The sequence below is a fragment of the Ascaphus truei genome, unplaced genomic scaffold (assembly GCF_040206685.1).
Source record: "Ascaphus truei isolate aAscTru1 unplaced genomic scaffold, aAscTru1.hap1 HAP1_SCAFFOLD_1548, whole genome shotgun sequence".
Classification (NCBI taxonomy): domain Eukaryota; kingdom Metazoa; phylum Chordata; class Amphibia; order Anura; family Ascaphidae; genus Ascaphus; species Ascaphus truei.
Window position 1 is genome coordinate 12501 of NW_027454437.1, and position 21802 is coordinate 34302.

The 21802-nt window shown below is 51.0% G+C and overlaps 1 protein-coding gene across 1 annotated transcript in view; it reads right to left on the bottom strand.

Moving 5' to 3' along the window:
- The window catches only part of LOC142476293 (protein-serine O-palmitoleoyltransferase porcupine-like), a 12649-nt gene extending 873 nt beyond the window's left edge, over nucleotides 1–11776 (bottom strand). The window contains 5 exon segments of the mRNA XM_075581741.1: nucleotides 1614–1795; nucleotides 2376–2419; nucleotides 3699–3891; nucleotides 5055–5218; nucleotides 11688–11776. Coding sequence (XP_075437856.1) covers nucleotides 1614–1795; nucleotides 2376–2419; nucleotides 3699–3891; nucleotides 5055–5190 — 555 coding nt within the window. The 5' untranslated portion in view covers nucleotides 5191–5218; nucleotides 11688–11776.
- Between the last annotated feature and the right edge of the window lie 10026 nt (nucleotides 11777–21802).

The window sequence follows — 21802 nt, forward strand, 5'->3', positions numbered from 1 at the left end:
GGAGGGGGGGGCAGTGTGACAGGGAGTGGGGGGGCAGTGTGACAGGGAGTGGGGGGGCAGTGTGACAGGGAGTGGGGGGGGCAGTGTGACAGGGAGTGGGGGGGCAGTGTGACAGGGAGTGGGGGGGAGGCAGTGTGACAGGGAGTGGGGGGGCAGTGTGATGGAGTGGGGGGGCAGTGTGACAGGGAGTGGGGGGGCAGTGTGACAGGGAGTGGGGGGGCAGTGTGACAGGGAGTGGGGGGGGAGTGAGGGGGGGCAGTGTGACAGGGAGTGGGGGGGCAGTGTGACAGGGAGTGGGGGGGGGCAGTGTGACAGGGAGTGGGGGGGCAGTGTGACAGGGAGTGGGGGGGGCAGTGTGACAGGGAGTGGGGGGGCAGTGTGACAGGGAGTGGGGGGCCGTGTGACAGGGAGTGGGGGGGGGGCAGTGTGACAGGGAGTGGGGGGCAGTGTGACGGAGTGGGGGGGGCAGTGTGACAGGGAGTAGGGGGGGGAGTGTGACAGGGAGTGGGGGGGAGGCAGTGTGACAGGGAGTGGGGGGGCAGTGTGACAGGGAGTGGGGGGGCAGTGTGACAGGGAGGGGGGGAGGCAGTGTGACAGGGAGTGGGGGGGCAGTGTGACAGGGAGGGGGGGGAGGCAGTGTGACAGGGAGTGGGGGGGCAGTGTGACAGGGAGTGGGGGGGCAGTGTGACAGGGAGTGGGGGGGCAGTGTGACAGGGAGTGGGGGGGCAGTGTGACAGGGAGGGGGGGAGGCAGTGTGACAGGGAGGGGGGGAGGCAGTGTGACAGGGAGGGGGGGAGGCAGTGTGACAGGGAGTGGGGGGGCAGTGTGACAGGGAGGGGGGGAGGCAGTCTGACAGGGAGTGGGGGGGCAGTGTGACAGGGAGGGGGGGGGAGGCAGTGTGACAGGGAGTGGGGGGGAGGCAGTGTGACAGGGAGTGGGGGGGAGGCAGTCTGACAGGGAGTGGGGGGGCAGTGTGACAGGGAGGGGGGGGGAGGCAGTGTGACAGGGAGTGGGGGGGAGGCAGTGTGACAGGGAGTGGGGGGGAGGCAGTGTGACAGGGAGTGGGGGGGAGGCAGTGTGACAGGGAGTGGGGGGGAGGCAGTGTGACAGGGAGTGGGGGGGAGGCAGTGTGACAGGGAGGGGGGGGCAGTGTGACAGGGAGTGGGGGGGAGGCAGTGTGACAGGGAGTGGGGGGGAGGCAGTGTGACAGGGAGTGGGGGGGAGGCAGTGTGACAGGGAGTGGGGGGGAGGCAGTGTGACAGGGAGTGGGGGGGAGGCAGTGTGACAGGGAGTGGGGGGGAGGCAGTGTGACAGGGAGTGGGGGGGAGGCAGTGTGACAGGGAGTGGGGGGGAGGCAGTGTGACAGGGAGTGGGGGGGAGGCAGTGTGACAGGGAGTGGGGGGCAGTGTGACAGGGAGGGGGACGGATGAGAGAGAAGTTTGTGCTGTGAAGATTTTGTCCCATTAAATTTAAATTGAAGGGGACAGAATAATCTGTACCCCTCACCAGGCCCCGCCCCCTCACCAGGCCCCGCCCCCTCACCAGGCCCCACCCCTCACCAGGCCCCACCCCCTCACCAGGCCCCGCCCCCTCACCAGGCCCCGCCCCCTCACCAGGCCCCGCCCCCGCACTGCCTGCAGGTAGCTGGTGAATGTAATCCAGGGTCCGAAGATGACCGTGCCCACGAAATACACATAACCCATGAACTCCACGGGGGACGGGATGGACGGGACGTGCCCCCGATCCACATCAAAGCCCAGGGACACGGCCTTCATCGCCACGATCATCTGGGCACCTGCGGAGGGAGGGGGGAGAGAGAAGGGGGGGTAAGAGGAAGAGAAGGGGGGAGGGGAAGAGAAGGGGGGAGGGGAAGAGAAGGGGGGGGAAGGAAGGGGGGGGGGAAGAGGAGGGGGGGAGGGGAAGAGAATGGGGGGGAGGGGAAGAGAAGGGGGGAGGGGAAGAGAAGGGGGAGGGGAAGAGAAGGGGGAGGGGAAGAGAAGGGGAGAGAAAGAAGATGAGAAAGAAGATGAGAGAGAAAGAAGAGGGGAGAGAAAGAAGATGAGAAAGAAGAGGGGAGAGAAAGAAGAGGGGAGAGAAAGAAGGGGGGAGAGAAAGAAGGGGGGAGAGAAAGAAGAGGGGAGAGAAAGAAGAGGGGAGAGAAAGAAGGGGGGAGAGAAAGAAGAGGGGAGAGAAAAGCGATGAAAAGAGGAGAAAATATAGGTGAAGAGATGAGGAGGGAGGAGAGAGGTGATGGGAAGAGGAGACGGAGAGAGGTGAGGAGAGGGAAGAAGGGAGGGGGCACGAAATGAGATGAGGGAGAAATAATGACCATGGGGTGGGAGTCACAGGTCAGAGGTCGTCTGGTATACACTAACCTCTCATCTTGTGCCAACTGACTGTGTCCACCATATGCATCTCCCTGTGGGCAACAGAGTCATGAGATACAAGGGGGACAGGCTGCGTGTCCCTGTGTGTGTGTGTGTGTCCGTGTGTGTGAGTGTGTGTGAGTGTGTGTGTGTGCAGTGACAGGAGGGGACAGGCTGCGTGTCCGTGTGTGTGTCCGTGTGTGTGTGTGTGTCCGTTTGTCCGTGTGTCCGTGTGTGAGTGTGTGTGTGTGTGCAGTGACAGGAGGGGACAGGCTGCGTGTCCGTGTGTGTGTGTGTGTGAGTGTGCAGTGACAAGAGGGGACAGGCTGCGTGTCCGTGTGTGTGACCGTGTGTGTGAGTGTGTGTGTGAGTAAGTGTGCAGTGACAGGAGGGGACAGGCTGCGTGTCCGTGTGTGTGTCCGTGTGTGTGTCCGTGTGTGTGAGTGTGTGTGTGAGTAAGTGTGCAGTGACATGAGGGGACTGGCTGCGTGTCCGTGTGTGTGTGTGTGTCCGTGTGAGTGTGTGTGTGAGTGTGTGCAGTGCTCGGCGGGGGCAGGCTGCGTGTCCGTGAGTGTGTGAGTGTGTGTGTGCGTGTGCGCGGTGACAGGAGGGGACAGGCCGCGTGTGCGCGGTGACAGGTGGGGACAGGCCGCGTGTGCGCGGTGACAGGAGGGGACAGGCCGCGTGTGCGCGGTGACAGGAGGGGACAGGCCGCGTGTGCGCGGTGACAGGAGGGGACAGGCCGCGTGTGCGCAGTGACAGGAGGGGACAGACTGTGTGTGTGCGCAGTGACAGGAGGGGACAGGCTGCGTGTGTGCGCAGTGACAGGAGGGGACAGGCTGCGTGTCCCTGTGTGTGTGTGCAGTGACAGGAGGGGACAGGCCGCGTGTGCGCGGTGACAGGAGGGGACAGGCTGCGTGTGTGCGCAGTGACAGGAGGGGACAGGCTGCGTGTCCCTGTGTGTGTGTGCAGTGACAGGAGGGGACAGGCCGCGTGTGCGCGGTGACAGGAGGGGACAGGCTGCGTGTGCGCGGTGACAGGAGGGGACAGGCCGCTTGTGCGCGGTGACAGGAGGGGACAGGCCGCTTGTGCGCGGTGACAGGAGGGGACAGGCCGCGTGTGCGCGGTGACAGGAGGGGACAGGCCGCGTGTGCGCGGTGACAGGAGGGGACAGGCCGCGTGTGCGCGGTGACAGGAGGGGACAGGCTGCGTGTCCCTGTGTGTGTGTGTGCAGTGACAAGAGGGGACAGGCTGCGTGTCCCTGTGTGTGTGTGCAGTGACAGGAGGGGACAGGCCGCGTGTGCGCGGTGACAGGAGGGGACAGGCTCTCACCCCATGAGCAGGTAGATGAGGATGGTGAGGGACAGCAGGACGCCCCGGTGCTGAGAGCGGCGGCACAGGAACAGTACCAGGTAACAGAGCAGACTGAGCAACACGACCCAGATCATCTGCAGCTGGAAGAAGTGATAGAGACAGAAGAAGCCGCCAGCGATGGTGAGAAGGTGCTTCATGCAGGAGGGGAGCGCTGCGGGAGGGGGAGACACCGTCACTCATATATACATATAATACATATATCTCCTCTCTGGGAAGGGGGATATATCAGGGGGGGGGGGGTCTGATCTCTCTGTATATATGAGGGTGGGGGGGGTCTCCTCTCTGTATATATGAGGGGGGTGTCTCCTCTTTCTGTTTATATGGGGGGTGGGGGGAGTCTCCTTTCTGTGTATATGAGGGGGGGTCTTGTAAGAGACGTGTTCAGAGGTACGCAATGGAGACCGTTTAAAGTGAAACTAAAATTAGGCTTTATTGCGCCTGTCCCTTTAACACAGCAAAAACATTTAAGCAAAAGAAAACCTACTCCACTTTGGAGAATATATGCACATGTAGTCCAGCCCTCTCTAAAAGGGTGGTTTAGCTAAGCTAAATACCAGCCCCAAATATATATACATTTATACGGATATACAACAGTCCCATAAGAAAGTCTTATCTGTTTCTGTAGCTGTAGGGAAAGGCTTCTCTGCTCTCCTGGGTCCGCACCCTTGTGTGCTATAGAAATATCAGGATCCAGGTTTAGAAATCTTGTCCCCTTTATCTTGCTGTCAGCCTGCAGTCTCTGTGCAGCTCAAGACATCTGTTTGTTCCCCAGGTCAGCCCAGTTGTTGACTAGGGAACACTCTGGTCTGTCTTTCCTTGGGTCAGCACCCAATTGTGAGACTAAGGAATCCCCCTTCCTGTCTCAGAACAGGCTATTTCTGAGAGCTCTAATCAGCCTGGTGGAGTTGGTTAATTGCTGGTATGCAATTAACCAGCACACTGCTGGATTAGAGGCAAGTTTCTTTAACAGGGATAAGTCCCTGTTACAGATCTCCTCTCTCTGTATATATGAGAGGGGGGGTTCCTCTCTCTGTATTTATGAGAGGGGGGGGGTCCTCTCTGTGTATATGAGGGGGGTCTCCTCTCTCTGTATATATGAGGGGGGTAGCCTCTCTGTATATATGAGGGGGGGTCTCCTCTCTGTGTATATATGAGGGGGGTCGTCTCTCTCTGTATATATGAGGGGGGTCACCTCTCTCTGTATGAGGGGGGTCTCCTCTCTCTGTATGAGGGGGGTCTCCTCTCTATGTGTATATGAGGGGGGTCTCCTCTCTGTATATAAAGGGGTCCTGTATAAACAGGGGAGGGTCTCACCCAGACTCCACAGCACCCTGCAGCCCAGGCAGACGAGAAGCAGCACCCAGATCTGCCCCAGCCCTTGCTGGGCCGTGGGGATGACACAACCATGAACAAGCTGCTGATAGAACTCTGTGCGGCTGAACGCGGCCATGTCCGAGGGGGTCCGAGGGGGTCGGAGCCTGCGGAGACACGTGTCCAGCACAGGGACAGCACAGCTCTCCACACTGTGTATATATACTGGACATAATGCTCTAGTAAAGAGGCACTGCTTTCCGTGCATTACACGCACACACACACGCACGCGCACACACACACACGCGCGCACACACACACGCACACACACACACGCACACGCACACACGCGCACACGCACGCGCACACACGCGCACACGCGCGCGCACACACACAGCTATTATACAAAATAAACAATAACCTCTCATAGACCAGACTATATATACATTGATTTGAATATATCAATATGAAAAACAAACACATGTAGGGAGATACACAATGCTGTCATTGAGACCATATGTACACACACACACACACACAAACACACACACACACAAACCTCAGCAACTTGAGTTGCAAGTCAAGTGCATGTGTCATAAATATACAATACAGAGAAATAAGGGGACAGCCGCACACATTACCCTAACCCTGGGGTGTGCAAACTGGGGGGCACGAGATTCTCTGCGGGGGGCGCGGGAGTTACAGAGGTCCCGCGCGCTTCCCGAAGGCATTTAAATGAAATGCCGGGGAGCAGCGAAGGCCTCTGTAACTCACTTACCTTGGAGCAGACGTCTTCTGGCGTAAAATGACACTATGGGGGTCACGTGGCAACGTGACATCAGAGCCAAGGTATGGAGGGGGGCGCGCCGGCCGGGGGTACAGGGGGAAAGATTGTGCACCCCTGCCCTAACCCAAGGTATGGAGGGGGGGAGCCGGCCGGGGGTACAGGGGGAAAGATTGTGCACCCCTGCCCTAACCCAAGGTATGGAGGGGGGCGAGCCGGCAGGGGGTACAGGGGGGAAAAGATTGTGCACCCCTGCCCTAACCCAAGGGACGGAGGGGGGCGAGCCGGCAGGGGGTACAGGGGGGAAAGATTGTGCACCCCTGCCCTAACCCAAGGTATGGAGGGGGGCGAGCCGGCAGGGGGTACAGGGGGAAAAGATTGTGCACCCCTGCCCTAACCCAAGGGATGGAGGGGGGCGAGCCGGCAGGGGGTACAGGGGGGAAAGATTGTGCACCCCTGTCCTAACCCAAGGGATGGAGGGGGGCGAGCCGGCCGGGGGTACAGGGGGGAAAGATTGTGCACCCCTGCCCTAACCCAAGGTATGGAGGGGGGCGAGCCGGCCGGGGGTACAGGGGGGAAGATTGTGCACCCCTGCCCTAACCCAAGGGATGGAGCAGCAAAGTAAGTCGCACATCACAGGTAAGAGAAAAAAGCCATGTATTATATTCCAGGACATAGAGACTTCGCCCACATTAATACAGGGGGGGGATAATCTGATTTATGAGGAGAGACTAGCTAAATTAGACTTATTTACATTAGAAAAGAGGCGTCTAAGAGGGGATGTGATAACTGTATACAAATATATTCGGGGACAATACAAGGAGCTTTCAAATTAACTATTCATCCCACGGGCAGTACAAAGGACTCGGGGCCATCCCTTGGGCGTCGTCCCCACTGCTGGCGCTATGGTTACTACCCGCGAGCGCCTGCAGAAAGCGCGATATGCGACCACCTTTCCCAAAAGACGAGAATTTTGTCTTTTGGCGTAGCGGGCGAGAGATGGCCACATCACGGCGGAGGTTCAGCCAATGAGGGTGAACCAGCCGCGTGACGTCATGGCTGCGCCCCCCACCCCCATCATGATCTCCTGCTCTTCTCTGGACGCGCGTCCCATACCACAGATCGCGGCTGAAACTGGTGCACGCTCCACCAGGCGCTCCGACGCGCGCAGTGACTGGGGCGTAGCTTTAAGGTTGGAGGAAAGGAGATTTCACCAGCAGGAAAGGGATCTGTACAGTAAGGGCAGTTACAGTGCGGGATTCATTACCCAGAGACTGTGATGGCAGATACAATAGATATGTTCAAAAAAACGGTTGGGCGTCTTGTTAGAAAGGAAAGGTAAACAGGGATATACCAAATAAGTAAACACGGGAAGGATGTTGATCCAGGGAGTAATCCGATATTTGGAGTCGGGAAGGAATTTATTTTCCCTTATGAGATATTATTGGATGATATGACACTGGGGTTTGTGTTTGCTTCCTCTGGATCTATATACTGTAAGTACAGATATAGGATAAAGTATCTGTCATCTAAATCTAAGACAGGTTGAACTTTATGGACAAATGTCTTTTTTCAACCGCATCTACTGTGTAACTAACATAGGATTGTTGGATTATAACACACATTCTTCTTTACTTATTTGTCATGTGCGGCTCCACTTGCTGCTCCAGCCCTTGGGTTAGGATAATGTATATATTTATGTGATTGCTATATAGGGTTAGGCCGGATAATGTATATATTTATGTGATTGCTATATAGGGTTAGGCCGGATAATGTATATATTTATGTGATTGCTATATAGGGTTAGGCCGGATAATGTATATATTTATGTGATTGCTATATAGGGTTAGGCCGGATAATGTATATATTTATGTGATTGCTATATAGGGTTAGGCCGGATAATGTATATATTTATGTGATTGCTATATAGGGTTAGGCCGGATAATGTATATATTTATGTGATTGCTATATAGGGTTAGGCCGGATAATGTATATATTTATGTGATTGCTATATAGGGTTAGGCCGGATAATGTATATATTTATGTGATTGCTATATAGCGTGCACTTTCTAATAAATACCAATTATAAATATAGGTGTGCCTATTGTGTGTATGTGCACGCACCTTTGCATCACGCTTACTATAAGCGCACGCAACAGCGGCAATGCATTTGTTTTGCCGTCGCGTCGCTGTCACTATAAGCGCAGCCTTCGCTGAAACATCGCCCATACTGCTGTTCTATTGTGATGGAATAGACGCACCCCAGGGCTTCCGTGGCTGGTACAACACAGACACACTTACCAGAACTCCCTCCTACCGTCTCTGGGAGACCTCCTCTCCCCACTCAGATTGTGAGCTCTGCAGGGCAGGCACTCCCGCTCCTAATGTTACTTTAGGTCTGAAGCGCTTATTCCCTTTAGGCTGCGTCCACAGTGACTCAGCCCGTGCGGAGGCGCGCTGAGGCTGAGGGAAAGCGGGCGTGCGGAGGCGCGCTGAGGCTGAGGGAAAGCGGGCGTGCGGAGGCTCGCTGAGGCTGAGGGAAAGCGGGTGCGGAGGCGCACTGAGGCTGAGGGAAAGCGGGTGCGGAGGCGCGCTGAGGCTGAGGGAAAGCGGGCGTGCGGAGGCGCGCTGAGGGAAAGCGGGCGTGCGGAGGCGCGCTGAGGCTGAGGGAAAGCGGGCGTGCGGAGGCGCGCTGAGGCTGAGGGAAAGCGGGCGTGCGGAGGCGCGCTGAGGCTGAGGGAAAGCGGGTGCGGAGGCGCGCTGAGGGAAAGCGGGCGTGCGGAGGCGCGCTGAGGCTGAGGGAAAGCGGGCGCGGAGGCGCACTGAGGCTGAGGGAAAGCGGGTGCGGAGGCGCGCTGAGGGAAAGCGGGCGTGCGGAGGCGCGCTGAGGCTGAGGGAAAGCGGGTGCGGAGGCGCGCTGAGGCTGAGGGAAAGCGGGCGTGCGGAGGCGCGCTGAGGGAAAGCGGGCGTGCGGAGGCGCGCTGAGGCTGAGGGAAAGCGGGCGTGCGGAGGCGCGCTGAGGGAAAGCGGGTGCGGAGGCGCGCTGAGGGAAAGCGGGCGTGCGGAGGCGCGCTGAGGCTGAGGGAAAGCGGGCGTGTGGAGGCGCGCTGAGGCTGAGGGAAAGCGGGTGCGGAGGCGCGCTGAGGCTGAGGGAAAGCGGGTGCGGAGGCGCGCTGAGGCTGAGGGAAAGCGGGCGTGCGGAGGCGCGCTGAGGCTGAGGGAAAGCGGGCGTGCGGAGGCGCGCTGAGGCTGAGGGAAAGCGGGCGTGCGGAGGCGCGCTGAGGCTGAGGGAAAGCGGGCGTGCGGAGGCTCGCTGAGGCTGAGGGAAAGCGGGTGCGGAGGCTCGCTGAGGCTGAGGGAAAGCGGGCGTGCGGAGGCGCGCTGAGGCTGAGGGAAAGCGGGCGTGCGGAGGCGCGCTGAGGCTGAGGGAAAGCGGGTGTGCGGAGGCGCGCTGAGGCTGAGGGAAAGCGGGTGTGCGGAGGCGCGCTGAGGCTGAGGGAAAGCGGGTGTGCGGAGGCGCGCTGAGGCTGAGGGAAAGCGGGCGTGCGGAGTCGCGCTGAGGCTGAGGGAAAGCGGGCGTGCGGAGGCGCGCTGAGGCTGAGGGAAAGCGGGCGTGCGGAGGCGCGCTGAGGCTGAGGGAAAGCGGGCGTGCGGAGGCTCGCTGAGGCTGAGGGAAAGCGGGCGTGCGGAGGCGCGCTGAGGCTGAGGGAAAGCGGGCGTGCGGAGGCACGCTGAGGCTGAGGGAAAGCGGGCGTGCGGAGGCGCGCTGAGGCTGAGGGAAAGCGGGTGCTTTCCCTGGCCTTGGTTAGCGCGCCGTCCGGAGGCGTCGGGGGGCGGGCCAGTGATGTCACGGAGCTGGTTCGCCCTCATTTGGCGAACTGCTCACGTAACCGGCCCTGCGCTCCCGTGAGCGCGCGAATGTAAAATTTTCCTAAGACCCACGCTTCCGCACGCTTGCGGAAGCGTGCACGAGCCCCTGCTAAAGTGGCTCTCATTGCGGCTGCAGGGGCTCACTGGTAAGCGTGAGCGCGCCTCAGCATTATGCGCTGACCATGCCCGAGGCCTTATGTGTTATATTATTATGTCCCGTGTGTTACTGCTGTGCACACGCAAAGTCACACACACTTCTATATACTGTATGAGAGAGACATTTCTATATATTGTATGAGAGAGAGACATTTCTATATACTGTAACACACACACACACACTTCTATATACTGTATGAGAGAGACATTTCTATATACTGTAACACACACTTCTATATATTGTATGAGAGAGACATTTCTATATACTGTAACACACACACACACACACACACACACTTCTATATACTGTATGAGAGATTTCTATACACTGTAACACACACACACACTTCTATATACTGTATGAGAGATTTCTATACACTGTAACACACACACACTTCTATATACTGTATGAGAGATTTCTATACACTGTAACACACACACACACACACTTCTATATATTGTATGAGAGAGACATTTCTATATACTGTAAGACACACACACACACACTTCTATATACTGTATGAGAGACATTACTGTAACACAGACACACACACACTTCTATATACTGTATGAGAGACATTACACTAACACACACACACACACACACACTTCTATATATTGTATGAGAGACATTACTGTAACACAGACACACACACACACACACACACTTCTATATACTGTATGAGAGACATTACTGTAACACACACACACACACACACACACTTCTATATACTGTATGAGAGACATTACTGTAACACACACACACACACTTCTATATACTGTATGAGAGACATTACTGTAACACAGACACACACACACACACACTTCTATATACTGTATGAGAGACATTACTGTAACACACACACACACACTTCTATATACTGTATGAGAGACATTACTGTAACACAGACACAGACACAGACACACACACACACACACACACACACACACTTCTATATACTGTATGAGAGACATTACAGTAACACACACACTTCTATATACTGTATGAGAGACATTACTGTAACACACACACACACACACACACACACACAGTAACACACACACACACACACACACACTTCTTTATACTGTATGAGAGACATTACTGTAACACACACACACACACAGTAACACACACACACACACACACACACACACACACACACACTTCTATATACTGTATGAGAGACATTACTGTAACACACACACACACAGTAACACACACACACACACACACACAGTAACACACACAGTAACACACACACACACACACAGTAACACACACAGTAACACACACACACACACAGACACACACACTTCTATATACTGTATGAGAGACATTACTGTAACACACACACACACTTCTATATACTGTATGAGAGACATTACTGTAACACACACACACACACACACACACAAACAGAGACACACACACACACACACACACAGTAACACACACACACACTTCTATATACTGTATGAGAGCCATTACTGTAACACACACACACACACACACACACACACACACACACACACACACAGTAACACACACACACAGTAACACACACACACACACACACACACACACACACACACACACAGTAACACACACACACACAGTAACACACACACACACTTCTATATACTGTATGAGAGACATTACTGTAACACACACACACACACACACACACACACACACACACACACACACACACACACACACACACACACACACACACACACACACACACACACACACACACACACACACACACACACACACACACACACACACACACACACACACACACACACACACCACTAACCTTTTTTTATTTCATTTGTCTACAGTGGATGCGGCGAACGTATCACAGAGCAGAACGCGGGAGAGGCTAGCCAATCACAGAGCAGGATACGTGACTGGCAGACCAAGCAGCCAATAAGACCACAGCACAGGCAGATGGTAGAGGAACCAATGGGAAGGCAGCATAGCTGATTTTTAGAGGCAAGACAAGGGAGTTCTGGGAATGTAACCCTGTCACTGCCAGGGAGTGCAGAGCAGTGAGGTGTCCCGAGGGGCAGTGAGGGGTCCTGAGAGACAGTGGGGGGCAGTGAGGGGTCCTGAGGGGCAGTGAGGTGTCCTGAGGGGCAGTGAAGTGTCCTGAGGGGTCCTGAGGGGCAGTGAGGTGTCCTGAGGGACAGTGGGGGGGCCTGAGGGGCAGTGGGGGACCCTGAGGGGCAGTGAGGTGTCCTGAGGGTCAGTGAGGTGTCCTGAGGGGCAGTGGGGGGTCCTGAGGGGCAGTGAGGTGTCCTGAGGGGCCCTGAGGGACAGTGGGGGACCCTGAGGGGCAGTGAGGTGTCCTGAGGGTCAGTGAGGTGTCCTGAGGGGCAGTGGGGGGTCCTGAGGGGCAGTGAGGTGTCCTGAGGGACAGTGGGGGGGCCCTGAGGGACAGTGGGGGGCAGTGAGGTGTCCTGAGGGGCAGTGAGGTGTCCTGAGGGGCAGTGAGGGGTCCTGAGGGGCAGTGAGGTGTCCTGAGGGTCCTGTGGGGCAGTGAGGGGTCCTGAGGTGCAGTGAGGTGTCCTGAGGGGCAGTGAGGGGTCCTGAGGGGCAGTGAGGTGTCCGTGTCCTGAGGGGTCCAGAGGGGCAGTGAGGTATCCGTGTCCTGAGGGGCAGTGAGGTGTCCTGAGGGGCAGTGAGGTGTCCTTGTCCTGAGGGCCAGTGACGTGTCTGTGTCCTGAGGGGCAGTGGGGGGCCCTGAGGGGCAGTGAGGTGTCCGTGTCCAGAGGGGCAGTGGGGGGCCCTGAGGGGCAGTGAGGTGTCCCGAGACCGAAACGATAATCACAGCATTATACTAAACTACACACACCGGGGAGGGTGTTATTATTATTATTATTATTATTATTATACAGCATCAATTTGTTTACTGGATTATAGTGCTCCCCTCAAACAGCATACATCGCCTGCAGCGCCCACTTACCATCAACTACATAGAGAGATATATAATAACACGCAGACTGATAATAATAATACGCAGGGCGATATAATAACACGCAGAGCAATATAATAACACGCAGAGCGATATATTATAACACGCAGGGCGATATAATAACACGCAGAGCGATATAATAACACGCAGAGAGATATTCTAACATGCAGAGCGATATAATAACACGCAGGGCGATATAATAACACGCAGAGAGATATTCTAACATGCAGAGTGATATAATAACACGCAGAGAGATATTCTAACATGCAGAGCGATATAATAACACGCAGGGCGATATAATAACACGCAGAGAGATATTCTAACATGCAGAGTGATATAATAACACGCAGGGCGATATAATAACACGCAGAGCGATATAATAACACGCAGAGAGATATTATAACACGCAGAGAGATATAATAACACGCAGAGCGATATAATAACACGCAGGGCGATATAATAACACGCAGGGCGATATAATAACACGCAGGGCGATATAATAACACGCAGAGCGATATAATAACACGCAGGGCGATATAATAACACGCAGAGTGATATAATAACACGCAGAGTGATATAATAACACGCAGAGCGATATATTAAAATGCAGAGCGATATAACACTCAGATATAATCACACGCAGAGAGATATAATAACATGCAGAGCGATATAATAACACGCAGAGCGATATAATAACATGCAGAGCGATATAATAACACGCAGAGCTATATAATAACATGCAGACTGATTATGATAACACGCAGGGCGATATAACAACACGCAGGGCGATATAATAACACAGACTGATTATAATAACACGCAGAGAGATATAATAACATGCCGAACGATATAATAACATGCAGAGCGATATAATAACACGCAGAGCGATATAATAACACGCCGAACGATATAATAACATGCAGAGCAATATAATAACACGCAGAGCGATATAATAACACGCCGAACGATATAATAACATGCAGAGCAATATAATAACACGCAGAGCGATATGATAACACGCAGAGCGATATGATAACACGCAGGGCGATAGAAAAACATGAGTGCCTCATATATATGTATATACGGTATATGTATATAAATATATATATATGGTCTAGCCAGCAAATCCACAAAGCTGCCAGAATACCAAGAAGTGATCTCCTTGAGTACAGACAGAAAGAGACAAGCGACAGGGTACCTTGGTTGGTCACATATAACCCACACCTAGAAGCCCTACGCAAGATCGCCAGGGAACTACAACCCATTCTCCAGGAAGATACAAGACTGCAACAGGTCTTCCCTGAAGCACCCTTATTATCATACAGTCAACCCCATAATCTCAAGAAAATGATGGTGAGGAGTAAAGTATTCAACAGTACAACTGAATGCGGGACAAGACCATGCCAGGACCAAAGGTGCAAAACCTGCGCAATGCTCTACACAGCGGGCACAATACAAATACCACACAAGAATCGGGAGTACAAAATCAGAGGAAGGTCCACCTGTTATTCCAGCAATGTCGTGTACCTCATCATGTGCATGAAATGCCCAGGGGGCTGCTACTACATAGGTGAGACAGGGCAGGGGCTAAACAAGAGAATGAATCTGCATCGCCACAGCATCACACGCGGAACAAGAGACAGTCCTGTTGGCGAACATTTCTCTGACTCTGGCCATAAGATGAACGATCTGAGGGTGGCCATACTCAAAGGAAATCTTAGAACACTGAAAGAGAGACGGTTGCATGAATACAAATTTATGCAACTGTTCTGGACACATAGTGGTGGCCTAAACACAGACCGAAATTTTATGAGTCATTACTGACACAAGTGAACTCTCTTCCCATGAGTGCTAAAGGCCATGTCTATACATACTGCGCTATATGTATGCACACACAGCTGTCTCTTACACATACAAATACTCCATGTTATTCCATCCCAATATATATACCAATATGGGTATATTTACCCCAATATATATACCAATAGGGACCACATAGTATCTACACACACTTTTAGTAATGCAACAGTCTCACATTTCTACACCTACCCACACCTTTGATATACACTCCCACCTCACACACACCTTTTGTAAAGCGCTGTGTACACCGTGGGCTCTTCATTCATTTATATTTACATACACACTCACTCTTACATCACTAACATTCAGGGACCATTTAACACCTCTAGCCATAAATCGCATCTATACAGGGGGGAGGGATATACACAGATAACATTCCAGGAGACACTGTTTTTAAGTAAACCCTTTGCTTGCTTTATTCATTGTAACCCCGCCGGAACAAGAGATCAGTGTGCCTTGAAAGCTCGCACAAATAAAAGCATTTCGTTAGCCACAGAACGGTATCGTCTATTCATTTTTGATTATTGAAGCTCGGCTAACACGGTACTGATACCTCTACAAATATATACAGCAGGGCCCCGCTTCTCGGCGCTCCGTTATTCGGCGTTCCGCTTATACGGCGGCACCGAGAAGGGGGCCGCCATCTCGGATTTCCAGTCGCGCATGCGCAGAACGGGCGGGTGCGCCCGGCGCGCATGCGCAGATCGCAGGTTGCGCGGGCATACCATAGGTTGCACATGCGCAGAACGGCAAAAATGTCCGATCCGCTTTCCGGCAATTTTCAGTATACGGCGGGCCTCTGGAACGGAACCCGCCGTATATCAGGGGTCCTGGTACCTCTTCTCTTTTCTCTGTACACACTCTCTCTAGGTGACCTAATAACATCTCTTGGGTTTAATTATCACCTCTATGCTGACGACACACAAATATATTTCTCAACACCCGACCTTACACCTGCTGTACAAACCAAAGTCTCTGAATGTCTCTCTGCTATATCATCCTGGATGGCCCTCCGACGCCTTAAACTCAACATGGCTAAAACAGAGCTCCTCATACTTCCTCCCAAACCTGGCCCTACTACCTCCTTCCACATTACTGTTGGAAGTACCATCATTCACCCAGTAGCCCAAGCACCCAAGATTACAGAATCACTGTAGAAGTTTAAAATTATCATATATTTTTTTTAGGAATTATTTGTTTTAAGGATTTTGACATTTTTCATATTAATGACACCAGTAAAAAGATGACAGTTTAAATGTATTAAAAAGCTAATGGCAGTGTATTGTTGCAGTATAGAGGTGATATATATATATTTGTACTGAGATGCTGCAGATGGATCCGGTTTCTTTTTAAAATTGAGTCTAAACAAAAATACGTAAAGGTTTATATGGAAGGAATAGTTAAGAAAATTATAGGTTAATGCAGCTAATGTATAAAAACAGTTGCAGGAAAATTGTATTTTACCACAGCAGACATGGTTATAGAATATACATGTTTGTTGGAGGAAGGTATTGTGACGATAGCCTACACAGGTCTATTAATATTACACAAAAATAACTGGGTTTGAACTGAACGAGACTTAAGATATAATAAAGTATATTTATTCCTTTGGATAGGTGAACACACGAATAATACAGTAACAGACAAGAAGTACACTTACTTAGGGGTTGGGGAATGAGAAGTTTGATGTAGCATTTCTCTCAGCAATCAGGTAATCATTCAGGTGATATCAGGTAACCATATCAGCAAACGAAGACGAAGGATATAGGGTGGACAGCAGTTTATAAACCTTTTGTCCCTCTATCCTTAACATTAAGTACCTGTGATTGGTTTTCAATTACCTCCAGCCAATCTTTAATGTGGGAACACATTTTAGTACATGCCCCCCTGCTAGCTGGCACAGGCGCAGTAGAACTCTGGGGTCTCATTTCTGTGGCCCCACATGTGCAAATGGAATGCCAGCCAGTCTACCCATTTGGATCTCTGGCAGGAAAACCTTTGTTGGAAGGTGTTAAATGGGACACTTAAAAACTGCTCTGGTTTGAGCCTTCTCCGCCCTCAAATAAACAGGGAGGGTGACAAAACCCTTTGAACAATACTTAAGTCCTAGACATTGGGTCGCCTCTAGGGCCATCTGCTACCCTGGTATGCAAAGGAATTTCCTCTGGGTCTGGGTCTAAAACATAAACATAAACGTATTAAAACGTATTAAAATATCCGGTTCCGTTGGGTCTAGCAGGTCCAAACTTCCCAGTTCTCATTGCCAGAACTGGGACACCATATGGTCCAAAAAGCGACTTGCTACGACCTTCGGAACCGGAGATACACAAATGCCCATTAAATCATTTTTCACTTTGATACAAAAATCTCCGCTAAAAAAGAAATCTCAGCTTTTCACTAAATCCCCATTGAAAACAACGGGCTTCTCCGCCATAGACTTTCAATGGTAAATTGCCGCCATTGAAGTCAATGGGGGTTCTCCGCCATTGAAGTCTAAGGGAAAAGTCCTGAACTTTCAAGGGGGTCCATACTCCGTCGGGTTGGTCCAGGAGGGTCAAGGATGGTTCTGCAGTGATGCCGGAGCAGTGACTGCAGATACGCTAAACCTTGATCCGCTGGGCCCTCCGGAACCGGAGATATGGAGTACCAAATTTCAGCTTTTTCCACTTTTTCTGAGCCATTTCTGCCGCCGCCGGCAAAGCCTATGGCGCGACCCGCTCCATCTGGTTCGACCCTTATCGGGGGTCCAGGATTCGGGGACCCGGTTGTGGTCGAGTGGGGGGAAGCCTAGGAACTAGGGGCAAAAAGAATTTTATTCCTAGGGGCCCTAGAACTGTTTATTCCCACGCCACTTGACGTTGACCTTGACTTGTAAGTGATCAAAGCTCTCCTATTGAAAATGTATCCGCTTTGCGGTTTGCGGTCTGGACGGCAGCCAACTTGTTCTTCGAAAGTTACCTCGAGGAATCTCCATTGAAGTCAATGGGCCCATTGACTTTCAATGGGAAACCGCAGCTCTCCCGCTCGGACGCCACCTGCTGGTCTTTACAGGAAACAGGACTAAAGCAACAAGATTCTCCATTAGAATGCATTGAGCCCTAATGGCGGCCAATGGGGATCTGCAAAATGGTGCCTGAAAAGGCGGGAAAATTACACAAAGAGCTATAATCATTAAAGGACTATTAACCCTTGTGCTCCCGGATGGATTCTAGTGTGTGTGTGATGCAGACACTGATTAAACCAGACATTACAATGGAACAGGGGAAACAGGGGAATACACATGTACATGTCATTACAGGGGTTCAATCACTATTCTGGGTCTTAGCCCAGTTAACCCTTTGACTCCCGGGTGAGGTCAGGGGATGGCCAAATGGGGTGTAACCCCTTTAATCCCGGGCCACCCCCTTTCTCCCTCTACAGGTATATATTAATAATATTAGAGATATTAGTTATATTTAGTTATGATTGGTAATTAAAATATTCAGGAAAGAAAGTCCTTTCTGAAATGTAAAGACATTCTGCAATATTATTATGCTAGCAGAATATGGTTAACCCAATGTTAATCATTTCCTGGGAGTTTTTATGTCTATTCGCGCGCCACCCAATGTGAGAACTCAGTTATCTCCGTATGAGTTCATGACTGGAAGGAGGATGAATAGTTTTTCTATCAGATACTCAATGGTTGTCTGCATTGCAAGATCAGGTAGCTAAATTATTATATTTTGCAAGAGAAAATATGGCCCCCACAGAAAAAGGGGATGCCAAGGTAAATCCAGTTAATAAGGGGTTAATAAGGGGTTTCCAGGAATGAAAGTTATAGTAAAACGTTCAGGAAACCTGGCCATGGCCTACAGCTAGGGAAGGATTGTATATTATTCTTTAATGGGTGAAACTCTTCTGCAAATACAATGTGTCAATGTCAAACCCAAACGCAAGTGTTTCAATGTTAGTATATATTGCTCGGTGTAAGCTGGTTCTAAAGGTTAAAGAACATATGATTCTGTTCAGTTTTTTTATGTTACAGATTATTTTTAACATTGGAGGATGGACAGTTCGAGTATTTGGATGTGAAGCATTAATGCTACCGGAAGGACTTGAGTCAATACCTGATTCAGAACAATGTTCAGTTGAACTTTCAAAGAAACTTTTACCTAAAGAAAGAAGCACGACGACGGAAAGATCTGGAACTGAGGGATCTCAGTATACAGAACAGTGACATTATTATTTTATGTGGAGTACAGTAGTTTTTAGGGGGCAGCAATGGATTGTGAAAAACAAACTACTTTTGTTAGATGTATGCAATATTTTTATGAGTGCGTCTTTACAGGAATCTTAGGTGAAGAAAGCCATGGCACCGGGTTTTGCAGAAGGATAAGGAGGAATTTATCAAATAATTCAGGGAGTATTAAGAGTAAATAATATAAAATGGTGGAGATTTAATGGAACAACATTAGTGATAATCATGTTAAACATGCAGACTGTGATTCTCAAGTAAATTGTTTGGTACCCAGTAATGTGTATAATCAATTAACTATTGATGTACAGATAACATCAATACATATACTAAGTATCAAAGTTATCCGTGGTATTCTAAAGGTAGGATTAAAGGTAAATTGTTTGATACACAGTTCCTAGGGTATGATGAGAATAGGAGAGTGTAATATGACAAGTATAGCAAATGCTCTAAGTGTATTAGCAAAGGAGACAGGCATAGTTATTTTATCTATCACAGTACAACAGGATATCTATGTTAATGGTAAAATATTGTTATATGGTCATTGGTGATTCATATGAGATATTTTTACAATTAGAGGATTGGATTTGGGAATATGCTAAACTATGGAAAATGTACCAGCTAGGTTGTGTTAATAGGGACATTTCTAATTATCACTTTGTCTTTTTCTCAATACACAAACGATATAAAGTTAAAGATATGGGTATGATTTGTAATGACAAATGGATTACTCACGATATTCTGATAAATTAAAAAATAGTAGGGAATGAGACACACCCGCTATTTAAATATGATGTGTGATATTGCATGGAATTATTTTATGGGCGATGTCACCATACACAGGGCAAATTTTTTCGGTTACCATAAATCTGCCTCAAGAAAACTACTGTACCAAGAGATCTGTTATTGAAGTTAAAATATATAATCGCAGGGGTGTTATGTATTCAATAAAACCAATAACTCTATTACTGTAAATGTAATATTGATATATTACCAGAGATGTGTATATCCAGTGATATTGGGATATGGAGAAGAATTATGGTTTGGATAAAAACCATCTCTTGCCCAAGGAATAATGCATTGGATGACCCTTTGTAAGGAATCCGCTCCGCAGTTTACTGGTTGCCTTACCTTGCAGACGTGTGCAGTCCTGGAGCACCTCTCCTGATGTTTGCTGCAGCCTGGATTCACTCACCAAAGCAATACACACTCCCTCTGGTATCTACTGCAGCTGTGCAGCCTATCACTGCAACCTAGACTTGCATTCATTCATTGGAGCAGTACCTTCACACCCCCCTCCGGGGATTGGCCCGCTGGCCTTTAAGTACTGTCTTCCCATAATGCTCCCTGCCGAGCATAGTCCTAACTGGATGTCTACTGTTTTGCCACAAGCCCTCGCTGGTTCTCCTATGCTGATACCAGGTTCCGCCCTGCGTCCTTCAGCTTCCTTCAAGCCACTTGTTCTCCTATGCTGATACGGAGGTTCCGCCCTGCGTCCTTCAGCTTCCTTCAAGCTCCCGCTTGTTCTCCTGCGCTGAAGCAAAGGTATCCCCTATGTCTTCAGCTTCCTGCTTTCCTGCACTGAGGCAAAGGTATCCCCCGCGCCCTTCAGCCTCCTGGATTCCTGCACTGAAGCGGATGTTTCGTCCCTGCGTTCTTCAGTCTCCTGGATTCCTGCACTGAAGCGGAGGTTTCCCTGTGGATCTTCAGCTTCCTGGTTCCTGGGGCCTACTCTTTCCCTAATCTAGAGAGGCCGTGTCCTGGTTCCTGCGCTGAGACAGAGGATTCCCTAGCCCGCTCAGGACTCTTGCGCTGTAGCACTGGTGCACCCGTGCAGCAAAGCGGTGTGCTACTCTGGTCTGCCTACCATCTCCTGTGACCAGTACCATGGGCCATGGTCGTCGCTCGCGCAGAGGCCAACCCCGCGCTCCTAAGCTGAAGCGGGGCTCTCCTGACTACCTGTTGCCGAACTCTTGCCTGAACAATTTTTATCCTGATGTCTCCTGTCCTGACCCTGGCTTCTACAACGACGACGCTGTCTTCTCCAATCCTGATCCTGCGACATATGACTACGAACTGCGCAATCCGGATCAGCCTGCGCGGTCTCAGGTCGGTGCTTTTACAACCCCACCTCAGCCTCGCGGTCCGGTCCTGGTTTGTGGCGAGCAGAACCCTGACAGTATGCTCGGCCACACAAACTCGGACCGCCCTGTGGTGAGGGTTGGTAAGTTTCTGTCTGAAAGCCTGTCCCAGCCTGTAAACCAGTCCCAGTGTGAATACCAATTTCTATGTGAGATAATACCCCTGATTGAAGATCTGATTGTGTTTGTAGGTTTAACCCCTTTGCAAAACAAATGCCGTAATGATCTCATGATGAAGGTTTACCGCCTCCGGGACTTAAAACAATCGCTGGCCGCTTGTATTTGCTTTCCTGGTTACCCTTTAACTTGGGAAAATGTGTACCCTTTAGAATTGGACGACGCCCAAAAGGAACTCTCTTCCCTGGCCTTGTCTTTAGACATTTATATAGCAAAAGAGGACCCTCTCCTCATGTTGGCTGATGCCCAAAAAACACTCCATATCCTTTCCATGACATTGGACATTTGTATAAAGGAACAGGATCCTCCCCTCGCCAGCTTCGCTGCCGCTTGGCTGTATCCCTGGTCTACCACGGATCCTTGCCCTGAGTGTATGGCCGGGTTCCCTGACACCAATGATATGTTTTCGTTAACCCCGGCCGATCAGTCCTGTGAGGTCCCCCTGGAGAATACATATGTTGCTCTACCCAGCACTAATGTTCTTGTATCAGAGAATAAGTTCATTAGTTCTCCTATTTCTAGCTCAGAAGTCCTTTCTCTAG